This window comes from Pocillopora verrucosa, chromosome 7 (genome assembly GCF_036669915.1).
Source record: "Pocillopora verrucosa isolate sample1 chromosome 7, ASM3666991v2, whole genome shotgun sequence".
Lineage (NCBI taxonomy): Eukaryota > Metazoa > Cnidaria > Anthozoa > Scleractinia > Pocilloporidae > Pocillopora > Pocillopora verrucosa.
In genome coordinates this window covers 1,268,197-1,285,263 of record NC_089318.1, presented here as the reverse complement: position 1 = coordinate 1,285,263, position 17,067 = coordinate 1,268,197, and the positions used below count along the sequence as shown (strand labels likewise).

At 38.6% G+C, this 17,067-nt stretch overlaps 3 protein-coding genes and 1 pseudogene across 5 annotated transcripts; 3 read left to right on the top strand and 1 right to left on the bottom strand.

Annotated features, from left to right (window-relative positions):
* Positions 1–25: 25 nt before the first annotated feature.
* LOC131774676 (uncharacterized) lies at positions 26–2,843 on the bottom strand. Of its 2 annotated transcripts, none has more exons than XM_059090736.2 (2): positions 2,761–2,843; positions 26–2,528 (listed from the first exon to the last, which is right to left on the bottom strand). In XM_059090736.2, exon 2 carries the CDS (start codon positions 2,481–2,483, stop codon positions 804–806), a length of 1,680 nt encoding a protein of 559 aa, XP_058946719.2. In that variant the 5' UTR covers positions 2,484–2,528; positions 2,761–2,843; the 3' UTR covers positions 26–803. The 2 variants fall into 2 exon arrangements, with proteins under 2 accessions (XP_058946719.2, XP_066026575.1); XM_066170478.1 differs by having other exon boundaries at positions 2,732–2,821.
* Positions 2,844–4,226: 1,383 nt separating this feature from the next.
* On the top strand, positions 4,227–8,964 carry LOC136276763 (uncharacterized; annotated as a pseudogene).
* A 664-nt stretch (positions 8,965–9,628) lies between these two features.
* On the top strand, positions 9,629–15,502 carry LOC131775317 (carbonic anhydrase-like). Of its 2 annotated transcripts, none has more exons than XM_066170487.1 (8): positions 9,629–9,738; positions 11,235–11,296; positions 12,150–12,185; positions 12,474–12,805; positions 13,557–13,649; positions 14,184–14,274; positions 14,608–14,771; positions 15,218–15,502. In XM_066170487.1, the coding sequence occupies exons 2-8, from the start codon at positions 11,242–11,244 to the stop codon at positions 15,323–15,325; spliced, it is 879 nt and encodes a 292-aa protein (XP_066026584.1). In that variant the 5' UTR covers positions 9,629–9,738; positions 11,235–11,241; the 3' UTR covers positions 15,326–15,502. The 2 variants fall into 2 exon arrangements, with proteins under 2 accessions (XP_066026584.1, XP_066026585.1); XM_066170488.1 differs by lacking the exon at positions 9,629–9,738 and adding an exon at positions 11,011–11,112.
* Positions 15,503–15,644: 142 nt separating this feature from the next.
* On the top strand, positions 15,645–16,699 carry LOC136282211 (golgin subfamily A member 6-like protein 22). Its single transcript, XM_066169534.1, has 3 exons — positions 15,645–15,750; positions 15,964–16,269; positions 16,407–16,699. Exons 1-3 carry the CDS (start codon positions 15,645–15,647, stop codon positions 16,697–16,699), a joined length of 705 nt encoding a protein of 234 aa, XP_066025631.1.
* The last annotated feature ends 368 nt before the right edge of the window (positions 16,700–17,067 follow it).

Here is a 17,067-nt window from a genome sequence, read left to right as displayed (position 1 = left end):
TCTCTGCATTATCCAAAACTAATGCTTAAATCAAAACTTCGCAAGATATCACAATTTGACGGAATCTGGCAGAAAATAAATTACCCCATTTTCTAGCTTAGTTTTGGCTCTCTGTTCACCATAGACAGATCGTGTTATTTTGCTCACACTTGTCTTACAATTGTTACTTGTTTACACTAACATTGCACCACTCATGATCACTCACTGTGTGAGTAGCTAAGGTTCACTTGATTATGGCAGATGAGATACTGGTAATCCACTGAAAATTAAGTAGCAAGGATACTGGTAAATTACATGTACACCTTACTGACACAGTAACCAGTGTTTACATTTCAGTAGCCAGTCTAAGATGGTTCATCACAGTAATTGAACTGAGTGGAATACAATTTGATCAAAAATCATAAGCATGATTTGAAATCACAAGTTAGTATGATTTCAGACCAAAATTGCACCACACAAAGTTCAATTACCACTTTATTACCAGTACATCCTATGTAATAAATACAATTGCTCCATTCAAGTTTTTTTACTCTGAACAAATATTTTATTGATTCAGTATAGTGAGGTGGTTTATAAAAACTGCGAAAGTTGTCTCTCATTCTCCTGCAATTTGATTGATATCTATTAACAAGCATTGAAATTTGATTGGTTGTTGTGTTTTAGTAAAGCTGTCTCATTAGCTTGCAAGGTAACATTATAAAGGTGTGTCTAAACAGAGCAGGAAGATTTCATCCCTTTTCCCTCCTGGCTTCCTTTCACTTATGGTTTTGTTGAGAAAGAAGACAAAATACATTCTACTAAGCCTACAATTCAAATTCAAACAGTTCCTTTGTTCCCTTTCCAACTTTTTGAAAGCTCCTCTTTATAGAAATCAGCTGCTTCTTGTTAAACTTATATTTCTCATTATTGAAGATTTCTTTTTCCAGAGTGTCAAAGATTGCCCTTGTTTCAACATCCACATGAGAGAGACACCAAGCAAATAGCTGTATATCTCTTTCATAAAAATCAGACAATTCATTGGCTAAAAGGGAAGAACATAAAAGCTGGTAAAACTTTTTGCTTCCTTTGTTTGCCTCAACAAATCCTTGAAAGAGCAAAAGTTTTTCCTCCTTAGAAAACACACTTAAGCCGCGTCGAGATACTTCAGCTTCTATTGAGTCAAACAGCTCACTATCTGACTTCTCTGTTCTTGCCAGACACCACGCAACCTGACATAAATGAGTACTGGCAATTTGTTTTACACTCCTGACACACAACTCCCCTTCAATTTCACTGATTAATTTGTTATCGTATCTCTGAGCTGAAAAGAATGAAAGCAAGATCAATACAAGTTCATGTGTGTGGAGAGTTTGAACACCTCGGTCAAACAACTCTTCCTTCACAACATCAAATATGGCTCCTTCCAAAAAATGTCTTGTACTGAAAGTCCACACAATATCCAAGAGTTCAGCATTGCGTAAACATCCTGCACCTTGGGAGACAAGTTTACCATCCAATGATTGGAAAAATTTCTTGCTTCCTTTCTCAGCTTTCCCAAATGCCCATAGAATTTTTAAAAAATCAGTTTTGTTTAATTCAGTCATGTCTCGGCTTATTATTTCTGCCTCAACTTTGTCAAACAGTTTATCAGCATCCTGTTCCTTCCTTGCAAATGACCAGACAAACTCTGCTATAGGTTGACTGTTCATTGAATTTATATCTCTTGACAGAAATTCTTCCAAAAAAGCCTCAAATAACTGTACAGAACCATTACTGGTTTCAGCAAATGAATATAATATCCCAGATAAATGAGGATTCTCAAGATCACAAATTTTAACATCACCATTTAAAATGGCTTGTTCAAACTTTGGAAATATTGGACTTTTTGTCATTTTGAGGTTTGCACATCCATTTAAAATCTGAAAGATGTTTTCATAGGTAAAAACTGACATGCCACAAGCCAGAATCTTTTTCTCACAGAGTTGGAGCAGCTTTTTATGCTTTTCTCCATTAATTCCCAGACTCCACATCAAAATGGCAAGATTCTGAGGAAGGCATCTGTATAGTTTCTCCAAAATGCTATCCAGTAATTCAGTGTAAGCATTGCTTTTTTCTTGTTTCAGAACTTTCTTCTGTTCTTCATCTTTTTCTGTGATCTTGGCAATGTTGTAGAGTATAGCAATGCGATTCACAACATCAGTCATATATTTAACCTCCATGAAAAAATCAAGTTGCTTGTCAACTGTTTCCAGCGTGTGAATTTTTCTCTCAATTATCATTTTCACTTTGGTTGGACGAAGGGATTTTAAATCTGTTGAAAAAACACTTTTTTTGTTTTCTAAAACACTTTTTGTGTTCCCTGTCACTTTCCCAACTCTTCTTGATCCACATGAAGCACTGAACATGACACTGGAATCTTGGAATACATTTGAGGAAAACTTGCGAATCAGAAGTGGAAACACATGCATGGGTCGAAAAATTCTAGAGAAACCCAACATCATCATTTTTCTTGCCTCAAAAAATCGTCAGCCTCCCTCAATACACTTACTCTAAAAAAAAGAAATCACAAATTATCAAATAAATGACTTAATAATTACGAAGCAATTAATTATGATAAGAAATACACAGCCAGCTTTTCTGAGCTCTGTAAATCAAATGTAGTCAATCGGAGATCATATCAACATGGCTCGCTCTTGAGGGTTTCGAGATACCTTGCTAGAAGTTTGTTTGTTTATTTTTAATACATGTTTACCTCAAGATGAATCTGATATAATTTCATACCTTTCATGGCGAAAGCTGGAATGGTAAAATAAAGGGCCTCATACTTAAGGTTTATCAGCTATAAGGCAACCGCCATCTTGAATGTATGCTTAGTGACCGCCCACTCTAAACGTTCTCTCCCGATTTTCTCCCGGTCTCCATACCCTCAAGTTACCCGTTGTCTTCCCCTCTCCCCAATGGGAAATTGTTTTGACCGTCAGATTCCGTTTCGGAGCCAAGACCAAGGATACTCTAAATCATTACTTTTTCTTTTTTCGCGATCAAAAACTGCATTCGTTTCAAAGGGAATGTTTTCATATCAGAGATCGTTATATCGTGATTTACCACAGGCAGCCCAAGCTCCAGCTGGGAGACGATTATCTTACGCAATAACGGTCATGGCGGAATTATAAGAGTTTGTATGGGAATATTTACGACCGCTCTAAGGAATAAAAAAATACGTCAAATTCTCAAAAAAAATAACTCACCTCGCTTCCACAGCGTATTGCTTGTTATCTGACCGCTTACTTTGATGAACAGAGCCTATTTGAGCGAGTTGTTCATTTCGAGGTTTTCAACGTACATAAGAAAAGCCCAAGGCTGAACACTCCATTTTCGAACGCCTGAGCCGAGAAGCGAAAAATCCAAGCTCAAAATGACCGGGCGATCACAAATCCAACGCAGAATCCAAGCAAATATACTGTAGTTTCATTTCAATTTGAAGCAAACTGCGGCTTAGTGTCGGTTGCGCGGGGAAGATTGAGTTTTTAGTGAATCGAAATGAAACTACAGTATATGTGCTTGGAGCTTGAGCTTTTGGATTTTTCGCTTATCGGATCAAGCGTTCGTAAATGGAGTGTTCAGCCTTGGGCTCTTCTTATGAACGTTGAAAACGTCGAAATGGACAACTCGCTAAAATGCGTCCTTTTCATCAAAGTAAGCGGTCAGATAACAAGCGTTACGCTGTAGAAGTAAGGTGAGGTATTTTTTTTGAGAATTTGACGTATTATTTTATTCCTTAGGTCGGCCGTAAATATTCTCATACAAACTCTTATAATTCCGCCATGACTGTTATTGCGCAAGATGATCATCTCACAGCTGGAGCTTGGGCTGCCTGTGGATTTACCTGTAAATCGAAACCGTAAAAACCTCTCTGCCCTCCCCTTCCTCCTTCAAAACAAAAATACGATAAATTTTTGGCTTTTCTAGGAAATCTTTAACAAGATTGATAACTTGCTTTCAAACGTCTTTGAAAAATTAATCACGTTTCCTCGGTGATTCTTCAAAAAAGAAATTAACATTACTTTTATGAAATAAGTTGCTTCACAGGTCCTGGCAACTTAGTCCGCAAAACAATCCAAATATGGAAGTTATCCATCGCGTAGCGTGACATTGAGTTTACGAATCTGCATAAGCGTGTTTGTTATTTCTCTGGTATCAGTGTGACCTCAGCACTAACTAAAAGCTTCGCGCGTGTGTTTTGTGAAATGAGTGATGACATATCTATGATGAACACTGTAACTAGAATTTATGAAGCTGCTCGTGACGGTTCTTCTGGTTTGGAATATCTTTTAAAGCAGCTGACCACTACAAAAAGAAAAACCGCTTTGGAAACAAATATCAAAGATGGCGGCAACAATACTACTCCACTCATCATCGCCGCTCGTAATGGACACTTGGATTCTGTGAGGATTCTTCTGAGATACAAGGCAGACATTAAAGCGCGAGGAACTTTGAAAGTGAATGACGTAGTTTTTAGAGGTTGTACACCGTTATGGGCTGCCACGTCTGTTGTTGTCATGAAGTGTTGACGAAACAAGCAGCAGTCGTCGACAGTAGACTTCGGCCTGATTTGATTCCCTTGAGGGATGCTACTGACGAAGGTTACCTCGACATTGTGAAATGTTTGGTTATGAATGGGGCTGATGTGAACACACATGACGACCATGGAGCTACCCCACTTATGACGGTGTGCTGCCACCATGGTCAAACGAATGTAATTACCTACCTTATCGGTAGCGGCGCCATTTTTGACTTACAAGACAAAGATGGCTGGACTGCACTTCATTTCGCTATTTTCTGGGAAAATTTTACTAATGTGCGTGAACTTCTGGCGTCTGGTGCATCACAACTGAAAAATAATGAAGGTTTAACACCATTTCTTTTAGCCAGTAATGACGGTAGAACTGAGATGGTGGAGTATTTCATTACCAGACCGGAATGTACAACGGAACAGAAAATTGATGCCATTGAACTACTAGGTGCAACCTTTGCCAATGACCTCGATTCTCGCGATTTAGCATTTACCTACATGAAACGTGGAATGGTGGAGAGGTTTAGAGATCCAGCACATCCGTTGTGTAAAAAGAAAATGGAGCCCGTGGAAGCTTATCAAAATTGGAAAGAAAGTCAAAGTCTTGCGGAACTTGCTTTGTTAGAAGGTGATGATAATGCTATCTGCATGGAGGGACTCATGATCAGAGAGAGAATCCTTGGAATTGACAAAATAAAACAACGGAACGCGATGATGGAGTTGTGGTCAGACGAAGCTGCAGATGCCAAGCTTATAAATGCCAATAATCAAACTCTGGTGGATTGTTTTGAGACTGACAAAGCCCCAAAGATTTTGTCCAAAAGAAGAGGAATGGATGCCACGCACGTCAATACCAGAGATGTAAGAAAGTTTCACTTGAATTATTAGAGTTTCAATTTAATTATTAGACGTACTTTAGTTCCAATAATGTTATGATAACGTTCGTATTTCATGGTGTCTTTCAATTCAGGAGACCATAACTTTTGTTTGTGACAGTCTTGAGATCCCTTCTAACTTTAGCGTCAATATTGTTCAAAACATGAAACGTTTTTACAATCTCTGTTCTAAACGGTGTTGCTGCTATGTACTGCATATCGGTAATTCAAATACCGATGCCTAAATCGAATTAAAAATTAGCATTTGTGTATCACCAATTATTCTGTGTGGTTTTCTAACGCTAGACGATATTTTGGGCCAGAAAAGTCATATAAACCATCGACAAAACTGGCAACCTCCGTAAATATCACAGATTGGCCGAACCGTCTCGTAGCGTAGGGCATCGTAAGATAACCGAGAAATTTCCTTGAATTTTAAGATCTTCGGTGCCTCTTCGACAGCGTTTTAAATTATTCTGTTTCAACAATTCTGATCAGGTGAACTAAATAAAATTTTGACCTGTGGGTGATGAAAAATTGTAAAATGATCAAGTCAATTGTGAACTGCAATTGAACGTACTATCAAGAAAAGTTTGCGAGATTAAAAGCAAAAACTAGTTCATACATTTGAGTGATATAGAGAGAAAGGAGAGGACGGTCCTTCCCGATCTGAAGAAATTCTACTCAAAGGCTGGAAGTTTTCTTTGTTGTTAAGTGTGTCTATTTTCATCAAGGGTGAACGAATTGGATGTGGACGAGGTAGAGGATTCGTCCATGGAGTGGATGACACACCAAAAAAGGGCATTTATACTTTAGCAAGGAAAACAGCTGGTAAGATGATTTTTATTAGCTACTAAAGTAATGATAACTATAGAAATAGAGATGACGAAGAAGACAATGACAGATTGGGGTTTGGTAGAAAGATATTAGAACCGCTATGTTAATTTTGGTCGTTTATTAAAAAAGAAATTAACATTGCGTGATGCGGTTGGGGCTGTTCCATCGTTCTTGCATCGATTGGTATTTTAATTTCTCTTTTGAATTGAATTGAACTAGTGAGTGAGATGACGAGGAAGTCGACTAATGCTCAAGGGAAGCTACGAGATAGAAATGGACAAATGAGAGAGAGGAGAGAGGAATTGTTGAATATTGAAGAGCAACCGCTAGAGAAACAACAGCAGGTGGAATATTCTCAAGGGCAACTATCAGAGAGAGATAAAGAAATGAGGGACATGATGCAGCAGTTACAAATCATCCAAGGGCGGCTTGAAGAAAGAGAAGGACAGCTGATGGAGGTAACTCTCCAGTTAACAAATGCTGAGGTCCAACTGAGCAAGATGACACAGCAGTTGACAAACTCTCAGGGTCAACTACGTGAAAGAAGTGGTCAACTGAGGCAGAATACACAGCTGTTGACATTTACTCAAGTGCAACTACGAAAGAGAGATGGACAATTGAGAAAGAAAAATGAACAACTGAGGCAGAAGACACAGCAGTTGACAAATACTCAAGGGCAAATACAAGAGAGAGAAGGACAACTGAGAGAGAAGACTCAGCAGTTGACAAATACTCAAGGGTAACTACAAGAGAAAAATTTACAATTGAGGCAGAAGACACAGCAGTTGACTAATGTCCAAGGGCAACTACGAGGGAAAGATGGACAACTGACGGAGAAAACACAGCAATTGAGAAATGTTGAAGGGCAGTTACGAGAGAGAGATAGAGAACTGCTTGAGAGAACACAGCAACTGACTGATGTTCAAGGGCAAATGTACGAAAAAGATGAGCAGATTGCTAATTTACAAGATCAAGTTACTTCCTTGCAGGATCAGGTGACAGAGAAAGAACTGGAATTGACTGAACTTGAAACAACTCTCTCAGAAGCTCAGCAAACCTTAAATAAACGCCATCAGTCACCTGATTGGGTAATTGCACGCGATCAAATTCAACTTACAGACAATTATCTTGGTAGGGGAAGCTATGGAAGTGTTCTTGAAGGCAGATACTGCGGATGTGTTGTCGCCGTCAAACAGATTCACGAATTGATTCTTTCCGAATATAATCGCAGACTGTTTGAGCGAGAGATGAGCATTGCCGCAACATGCCGCCATCCTTGCTTACTGCAGTTCATTGGAGCAACATGTGATGAAGAAAGTCCTTTGTTCGTAACAGAGCTCATGGAATCGAGTTTACGAGCACTGCTAGAGCAGCGACCTCTTTCCAGTACCGAAGTGTCTGTTGTTTCTATGGATGTGGCTCGAGCATTGAACTACCTTCACCTAAAGAAACCATCTCCTATCATTCACCGCGATGTTAGCAGTGCTAATGTGTTGCTATGGCGACAAGGTGATCAATGGCGAGGCAAAGTGTCAGATTATGGCACGGCTAAATTTATGCAGCAGACCATGACAGTTTGTCCTGGTGCCAGGATATACAGTGCACCCGAGGCATTTACTACAAATCAGACTGAGAAGGTATTTCTGATATATATGTTTGTCATTGTCATTTTTCAGGCTTGCATTTGGTTTTTGCATTCTTTTAATACTCGTGTAAAGATTAGAACGATAGCAGTTAGTGGACATGCGATGAATGATAAGACTATCCTGACATGTAACTTCTTTTACCAAAGAAATAAAACTTAGTGAAGTGCTGTATCCTTTATTCCTCTTTGTGCATTGTTTCTTTTGCAGGTTGATGTGTACAGTTTTGGTGTTCTTCTGTGTGAGATTTGCACCCGGGAACAGCCAGACCCTGAACGGCGTAAAGAACAAGTTGTTATGGTGAAAAACCGCGCGATTCGAGCTCTTATTAGAGGATGTTTGCATAAAAATCCTAAAGCGAGACCCAGTATGGAAAACATCATTCGTGAACTACAAAAATAGTTTGACTTTTCAATCTAACTGCATGAATCCTCAACGTTGTTTAATTTTGACATTTTTGAAGGTAGCAGCATCATTGTACAAACATCTATTAAGTTATGAAAATTTTTAAAGCTAAAAAAACCGCCTTTTTTTAGCAATGAATTGCTCCCACGAAAACACTTAAAATACATCAAAATGTAAACTTTGAAGAAAGAATGGAATACCTTGCCTTTCTACACGAACTTCAAAACAGTTAAGGTTTTAAGATCTTGTAATCTGCCAAAGTTCATCATCCTCAAAATCATCACTTTTAGTTCATCTCTATCGTTTATACCGATATGATAACTTACCGTAGAGGAAAAAATCACTTTGACAAAAGAGACTGAACTTTGACAAGACACCATCGTGAAACGGTTTTAAACTTGTTTCGTTTGGTTCAGTACATCGGTCTAAATTTTTTTCGTGTAATCATGTTTTGATCTTGAGTGAGTGTTTAAACATTAAAGAAAATACCATTAGAAAAATCTTAGATTTCTTTGTTTGGAGAAGAACTCTGTCTTTTTCAGTCAATTGAAAAAATAGCTGATGCAAAAAGTAAAGTGATCAATATCATTCTGAGATTCTGTAAATTGGTAGTTTTTTTGGATTCTTAAATATATTCTTTAATAAATTCATATTTCGTTGATTTTAAGCAGTTGTTCAGTCGTTTCAATTTGATTTAAGACTGTAGCTGTAATTTAACCAAAATATCGTAAAAATCATGCTTCATTGTAAAAACACAAGACCTCTGATTTGACAATTTTCAGCATCCTGGCTCTCATCCCATTTAGTTCTTCTCCAAGTTGTCAGCTGGCGCTCCACTTTAGAATTTAGGGTTAAAACGCTCAAAGCTCTAATGCCTTTGATTATTCCTTTGTCACCACGTACTCCATAATCTTGAAATGAAATTTGGCTCTTAAATACGCGACCATGACAACAACTCGTTCAAACAAGGAATTTCTTTGTTTTTATTTGCAGACGTCTGCGTCATGGACCATGTCCCAATGAATTCCTTACTCCCCCCCCCCCCTCCCCCTACCTCCGAGATAAAAAAAAAAAAAAAACTACATCGATCCGGTTTACGGAAAGAATACGGCGTAAGCAGAAAATTTATTGAATTTGAAATTTTGAAATTGAATTTAGCTTTATCACTTTGCAACTGCGCATAAGACTGATAATTTTTATTCAATCGTAAACTCTCCCCACTGATCCTTAGTGATGTATCAAGTAAAAATTAGTTTCGATAAACAATAATTAGCGAGGTTATAAAAATAAACGCACTGGGAGATTTGTGTTCATCAGTTATTGGTGCTAACATGTTCACCAGGTAACATTAAAATGTATTTTGCAATTGAACTCTTTCTTCCGAGCAATTTATTGCCGTATTACGGAATCAAAGTTGAAACCAAAGGTACGTTTACAAGGTATTCTTGAAAGTTCATCGTCAATCATATTGAACAGGATTTTGCTTTTGTAACTTCTAGAATTTGAGCTAGTTAATTCAATATTTAACACCATCGAATCATCTTAAAAATTGGTGATGATTGTCTTGCTGTGTATGAGAGGAAATTCGTGATACGAACCCGCTAGCTTATTCTTCCGGTGTCAGGTCCGTTGCAATACTTAACTATAGTTTACATTCATCCTATAAAAGAGCAGGTGATGCGCTTTTCGAAAAAAAATGGTTTAAGGCGTTTCATTCGAAGTACAATCTTTTGAAAATCGGGATCCGGAGGGGCGAGGTATGTTGACTTGAATGGGGCGCAGAGAACTTACCCCCCCCCCCCCTCCTCTGGTCCGCCTGCTTCTCTGGGCTTGCAATTTGAGCATCTTCCTTGCACTCTTTCCACTTTTCCTCTCTCGACTCAATATAAAGCGGACAAACAAAGCAACGGGCTTTTCGTGAGAGAACAATTTCAACTTTTTGGCGTTACGCAGTCAAAGAGAAAAATGATCGTGATTGTTATCTTTGGAGCACGAGCAGGGATAAAGGTTGATATCATTAAAAGATCATCTCTGAAAAATTATTCGAGGGCTTGAAGTCCCTGAAATTAACGCACGACTCTTTGGTAGCTGTCGGTCAAACATTTTCCCAGACTTAACATGCTCATGATGCTACTCGTTCTAAACCTCTGACTATAATCTTGACAAAATGCTTTTAGGAAGGAAATGCCTTATTTCAAAGTGTAACCCACATTGATGAGTCCTTGTCAGTATCCATGATTATTTTGGAGGCCGCTGTATTTGGGAGAATCAGCGGGCAAAAGTTGCCTTTCATTTTTAGGGAATAATCGGTTCTACCAGAAGAGTTTACTTATAACAGGAACGGTGCACGATTTTCAGGAATTATTAAGAAACGAGAATAAAAATATATTTGTAATCATTTTGTTATTGCTTCCAGTCCATGGTAGGAAAAGGGTTATTTTGTTTAATTAAAATTTTGCCGCATGTGATTATTTAATTTCATGCAATACACTTCGTTGCTTTTCCGAGAAGGTGTCTTTATTAGATACATTTAAAGGTCCATTGTTATTATTTCTCTCCTAAACAAGCAAAAAGAAACACAAACAGGTGGCCAGTTGTTAAATATTCATAGTTGCCCTCAAAGAAACAAGTAGCGATCAGTTAGTTATGAAAACATTGATCTTTCTCTTGTCTCAGTGAGACAACAGTCATCAATTAAAAAGAGCTAGTGAGGAAAGGAATAAGAATCTCCACCTTAAAAGTGGTAAACACCTGTGAATTGTTACACCTCCGCACTTACACCGGCGTCACTAACTTTCATGTATGTGTTGTAACGCAAAAGCAGAGCTAAGAATTTCACAAATTGTAACCAAATTTTGAATATCAACATAACGATTTGATTGTATTTCTAAATTTATTTTCTAATTACTCTTCATTCCACAGAATAAGGATGTTGTCAGCTGCTGTACTGTTGGCACTGGTGACCGTATCTGTGGCTTCTGAAGGTAAAGTGACTTGTTTTCTAAAGAAACGTGTTATCTCTTGCTAAAGTTTAAGAGTCTACTTGAGGGGACCATTTTTGAAAGACTTGAAAATGTATTTCTTGTTTATTTTAATGTAATTGATCATTGAAAGTCGCCACCCTTTAAAAACACTCTTGGAAACAATAGGGGAAAAAATACCCCTCGAAGAAACAAGATGAGAAAAGGCACGAATAGGTCACTGATTGATCCCTTTAGCTGTCTTTGAAACTAGAAAAGACTTGTTCTCGTTTTTTTCAATTTCCGTTTCATCAAATGGGATGTGTTCATCCAGTTGTATGACTTTGGTGTGAGTGAAAGTGCATTTTGACAATGACTGTTGTGAACAGCAACACCGTTGCCTGGAGACATTTCAACGATACTTGCAATGTTTGATGCTCACTTGAAGTGTCATCTCTTTTTTCTAATTTATCTAGCGATACTCGTAAAATCTAAAGCCTTTCTTTCATCCAGACGCCAAACGAAAAACCGGTACCAGCAATTTTGAAAGGCAACCCCATCAAAACGATCAAGGCAACCTGTAATGGCATGGCACTCTGTTCAAGGGGGGTCAAAACTTTTCACCATAACGAAAGCCACAATCACGAAACCCACCAACTTGTTCCTCGAATGAATGTTGAGAAGAGGGTAAAGCTGGAGTTTCTGATCTAAAAGTCTCCAATCATCATAAGACCTTCTCTAGCAGGGGAAAACTTAAGAAATTCTCGTTTTAAACCCTTTGAATCCAGCTTGATCTTAATTAGCTTAAAAAGAAGCGACTTTCTGCGGCGTGATTGTATCTGATGACATATGTTTCATTCCTTCTTCATCTCAACAGGAGCAAAGTGGAAGTACGGGGAAACAGACAGCCACGGTACAGACAACAGAGTCTTGAAGTATAGATTAACAATTCATTTGCTGTATGCTGGTTTATTTCAGATATTCAAGATTTTTCGCATGCTTTAAAACTATTGTAAATAAATCTCGTACCCAGATTCTACCGAGTAATTAACTGAAATGTATCCGCTCGGCCGTGGAATGTCTGGGTACCAGACTATAATACTACTCATACAAACGAATGAAAACATAGTGTTTACTTTGTGCTCAAAAATCTATTTAATATAATCCCTTATTTTCCTATTAACGCTGATATTCCTAACAGGTTATGGTCCACCTGACTGGGGTAAAGTTTCAAAATACTGCGATTACACCGCCCAGTCCCCCATAAATATCGAGACTCCGGTTAAGAAAGATGCAAGTCTCAAGGGACTCAGATTTACAACCAAGAATAGAAATGGAAGGGTCAGCGGAGACATAAAAAACAATGGTCATGCGCCTACCCTAACTATTGACAAACGCAAAGGCAAGGCTAGACTCACCGGGGGTCCCCTTGGAGATAGCGTGTATATGCTCCAGCAGTTCCACTTTCATTTCGGTTGTGATTACGACGAAGGATCAGAACACCTCGTGAACGGAAAGGCATATCCTGGAGAGGTACGCAATAGTAGCTCTCGAAACTTTTTGTTTTCCATACGTAATCCTGGCGGGAGGCGTTAGCACTACGACCACTGACTGAAAGCACCCGTGACAAATTGTTCCTCTGCCACAGGTGCTTAAGGACTAGTCATCATTGATCACCTCACCTGGGGAGGGAGTGACGGTTTTTATCGTTGGAGGATGGATTACATGGTTTTCAGGGGAAACGGAGGGGGAATTAGTCGTCGTTAAAAAATCGACCGCCATTAACCGCCAATGAGGGGGAAATATAGACATATTTACAGAACCTTCGGAAGGGTCGACAAATTTAATTATGACCCAAATCAAAATCCTCCAGCTCCCATCCCCCCTCAACTCCCTACCATCCCCCCTCCACCCCCTCCCATCCCCCCTCAGGTGATAACGACCGGTCTCTTAAGTCGTTCCGTCAGTCTCAAATTTTTCACATTGGATTTCTTACTGCAATTTGATTAAGTCAAGTCAGTCAAAGCAAGATGACATTTAAAAATCACAATCGAGGAAAATATCTAATCTCGTGTCCAGGTCCTACCGTTTAGTGCTTGTCCGTGGAAGGTCTGGGTACAAGACCTGAAAATATCACTGGCTATGAAGCAAACTGTGTGAAGCGTGGAATACGCGAGTGGCTATTAATCTTGTATGGCTCTAGTTTGGCATCTGGTCGGCAGATCAGAGAGGAACTATTTACAATATTGTACTTCATGTATAATTTTAATTTATCGTCTTGTAGCTCCATTTGGTGACTTATAACACAAAGTACGCTGATTTTGATACCGCTGCGTCTAAATCCGATGGACTGGCTGTGATTGGCGTTTTCTTTGAGGTATGTCTGGAAATATCATATATGTTGCTATATTAACTTTACCAATAAATTTTGTTAGTGATGAATTTGGAAAAATAGAAAATTTTCCTGGAATAGCAACTGTTCCTTAAATGAAAGGAATCAGCCGCATGGTGGATCGGTAAGGGTTGGGAAAGACTGGGGTAGAGAGGTACAGTTGAAGTTGAAGTCATCGCAATTGAGGAAATTGAAAATTGGATTGATTGAAAAAAAATGTACATCAACAGCTTTTCTTTGGTGAGATCATTTGCATACCTGTAAAAAATACCCCGTACAGTTGCAAGGGATTTATTCCTGCTCCACGACAAACATTAGAGTTGGCAACGCTCGACATTAGTACACTGGTATACTTCATACTACACATTGTACCAAAGGCAGCAAAGAGGATCAGATTAGAGAACTAACGTTAAATATTGGCTTGGGAGATGGAGTGCATCACTCTAAGAGGAACATCTTTCAGTTAAAAACTTCTAAGACGATGATATCTTTAATGTGAAAACATACTTCCTGTTTCAGGAAAAGAAGAAAAGAGAAAAAGGGAAAGGAAAAAAGCACTATTATGCCATCCGCAAACTTTACTCAGCTCTGAAAAAAATAAAGGACGTTGGTGAGGCTTTAGCAACTTACATCATCTTATATATCCAATTATAAATCCGTTTGTCTCACGCCGTAGAGTCTGTAAATTCAAGAGTAAAGCTATCAATTAGAGATAAAGACGTTTCCACTGCTCTACTTTCTTTTATCCTAAGACCATCCATAGATTTTCAAGCAGAAGTTTCATGAAGTAACACAACATCAACGGAAGGGTATTTTTTTTATTTGAAAGTAAATTTTCAGAACCAAAATTAAACGAAATGTAGGGTTATACCTAGATATTGGAAGCGAAAAGGTTAAACATTTATAACATCAGGGCAGCTAATACAACCACTTTCTCTCCCAGGTGCCGAAGCTTCAGTCAAAAACATAGCGCTGTTCGACTTGGTTCCTGAACTGAAAGATCTCTCATCTTTCTTCTCCTACAAGGGTTCCCTTACCACCCCTCCCTGTTATCAATCAGTTAACTGGATTGTACTGAAAGAACCCATTAAACTCCGTAGTTTTGTGGTAAGAACATTTTCATGCTATTTTTCTGCTTTTTAACATTTAAACACTCTTTAAGTGCCTGAAAAATTAGCACTTACGCGTTTCACATATCGCCTACTAAAGCATTCAAACGCACTAGAGTCCAATTTTAGACACTAGTGTCTGAATTAAGAAACTTGTGTCCGATTTTAGATTTTAGACAAAAGTGTCCGTTATTAGATTCTAGTGTCCCATTGTAGATACTAGTGTCTGGTTTTTCAGATTTTAGACACTAATGTCCGATTTTAGGACGATAAGCAGTACCTGACGTCTCTAAATTGGACCCTTTTTTCTTTGTGATGCTACTGACACTTCACAGCGCACAAACGTTTGTGTTTAAAGTTATCTATACCTAAAAGTCCCTAGCTTTCTATAAATTTTGTTTTTTTCCGATCTTCTATCCACAGTTAACGTGATTTTTTTTTCAGTTCGGCGCCATGAGGAGACTGAAAAACGGAGAGGGAGGCCTTACGTGTGGAAACTTCAGACCACCTCAGAAACTCAACGGACGTGTTGTTTCTGAACTCGACGGATGAGCCCAAGAATCAACTCGCAACTGCTTAACACTACAGTAGCTAATTTACATCCTCCAAGAGAATATAAACTCTTTATAATCGCCTAGATACTCCTAGCTAGATTGAGTGACGTATTCTGGGGGTTTCTTTCTTAAGCAAGGATTGTTAGCGACATCCAAATAAACTGCATTTATCGGATATGTTTAACTATTACTGTTTATTCAAAAGAAAATTATTCAAATCGCCAAGAAAATTATGATGGTAGACTTAATTACTCTTTAAAAGAAAGGAACATTTATCACAAATCTCTACCGAATGGGGATCAGTTCCTTAGAGCAAGATGCCGCATCCCAAAGACATCTCAGTCATAATGATAATAAATGCTCTGAATAATTTATTATTATTAAAAAAAAAACGAACAAAACAAGATATTCTTAGTCCAGGAAGTAATTATTATGACACCCGATGAAATGGCAAAGAGATATTTTGCGTTTATCGTGATTTGGAAGTAAAAACCTTCTTGCCAAAAATTCGCTGGTACGAATTGGACGTAGATGAACAAATGATGCAAAAGACTCAGCAGTTGACTAATGTCCAAGGGCAACTAGCGAGAGAAAAATGACTGAGGGAGAAGACACAGCAGTTGACAAATACTCAAGAGCAGCTACAAGAGAAAGATGAACAACTGAGGGAGAAGGCACAGAAGTTGACAAATGTTGAAGGGCAGCTACGAGAGAAAGTTGGACAGCTGAGGGAGAAGACACAGCAGTTGACAAATGTTGAAAAGCAGCTACGAGAGAAAGATGGACAACTGAGGGAGAAGACACAGAAGTTGACAAATGTTGAAGGGCAGCTACGAGAGAAAGATGGACTGCTGAGGGAGAAGACACTGCAGTTGACAAATGTTGAAAAGCAGCTACGAGAGAAAGATGGACAACTGAGGGAGAAGACAGAAGTTGACAAATGTTGAAGGGCAGTTACGAGAGAAAGATGTAAAATTGAGGGAGAAGACACAGCAGTTGACAATGTCGAAGGGCAGTCACGAGAGAAAGATGGACAACTGAGGGAGAAGACACAGCAGTTGACAAATGTTGAAGGGCAGTTACGAGAGAAAGATGGAAAATTGAGGGAGAAGACACAGCAGTTGACAATGTCGAAGGGCAGTCACGAGAGAAAGATGGACAACTGAGGGAGAAGACACAGAAGTTGACAAATGTTGAAAAGCAGCTACGAGAGAAAGATGGACAACTGAGGGAGAAAACACAGCAGTTGACAAATGTTGAAAAGCAGCTACGAGAGAAAGATGGACAACTGAGGGAGAAGACACAGCAGTTGACAAATGTTGAAAAGAAGCTACGAGAGAAAGATGGAGAGCTGAGAAGACACAGCAGTTGACAAATGTTGAAGGGCAGTTACGAGAGAGAGACGGAAAATTGAGGGAGAAGACACAGCAGTTGACAATGTTGAGGGGCAGCTACGAGAGTGAGATGGACAACTGCTTGAGAGAAAACAGAAACTGAAAAATATTTTGACTTTTCAATCTACCGGAATGAATCCTCAACGCTGTTGAGTATTGGCATTTTCGAAGGTAACAGCATCAATTTACAAATAACTGTTGAGTTATAAAAATTTTCAAAGCTAAAAAAAAAGACCTTTTTTTAGCATTGAATTAGTTCGCAACCTTATCGATCTCCCGTGAAAACACTTAAAATACAACAAAATGTAAACTTTGAAGAAAGAATGGAATGCTTGCCTTTCTACAC

What these genes read in the sequence shown, in the direction of transcription:
- LOC131774676 (XM_059090736.2), bottom strand. Translation starts at nt 2,483, where the DNA reads ATGATGATGTTGGGTTTCTCTAGAATTTTTCGACCCATGCATGTGTTT.
- LOC131775317 (XM_066170487.1), top strand. Translation starts at nt 11,242, where the DNA reads ATGTTGTCAGCTGCTGTACTGTTGGCACTGGTGACCGTATCTGTGGCT. An exon ending in CGTATCTGTGGCTTCTGAAG is followed by an intron (nt 11,297 to 12,149) that starts GTAAAGTGACTT and finishes TCATCTCAACAG; the next exon opens with GAGCAAAGTGGAAGTACGGG. An exon ending in CGGGGAAACAGACAGCCACG is followed by an intron (nt 12,186 to 12,473) that starts GTACAGACAACA and finishes TATTCCTAACAG; the next exon opens with GTTATGGTCCACCTGACTGG.
- LOC136282211 (XM_066169534.1), top strand. Translation starts at nt 15,645, where the DNA reads ATGCCGCATCCCAAAGACATCTCAGTCATAATGATAATAAATGCTCTG. An exon ending in AGATATTCTTAGTCCAGGAA is followed by an intron (nt 15,751 to 15,963) that starts GTAATTATTATG and finishes CAAATACTCAAG; the next exon opens with AGCAGCTACAAGAGAAAGAT. An exon ending in GAAGACAGAAGTTGACAAAT is followed by an intron (nt 16,270 to 16,406) that starts GTTGAAGGGCAG and finishes GTTGAAGGGCAG; the next exon opens with TTACGAGAGAAAGATGGAAA.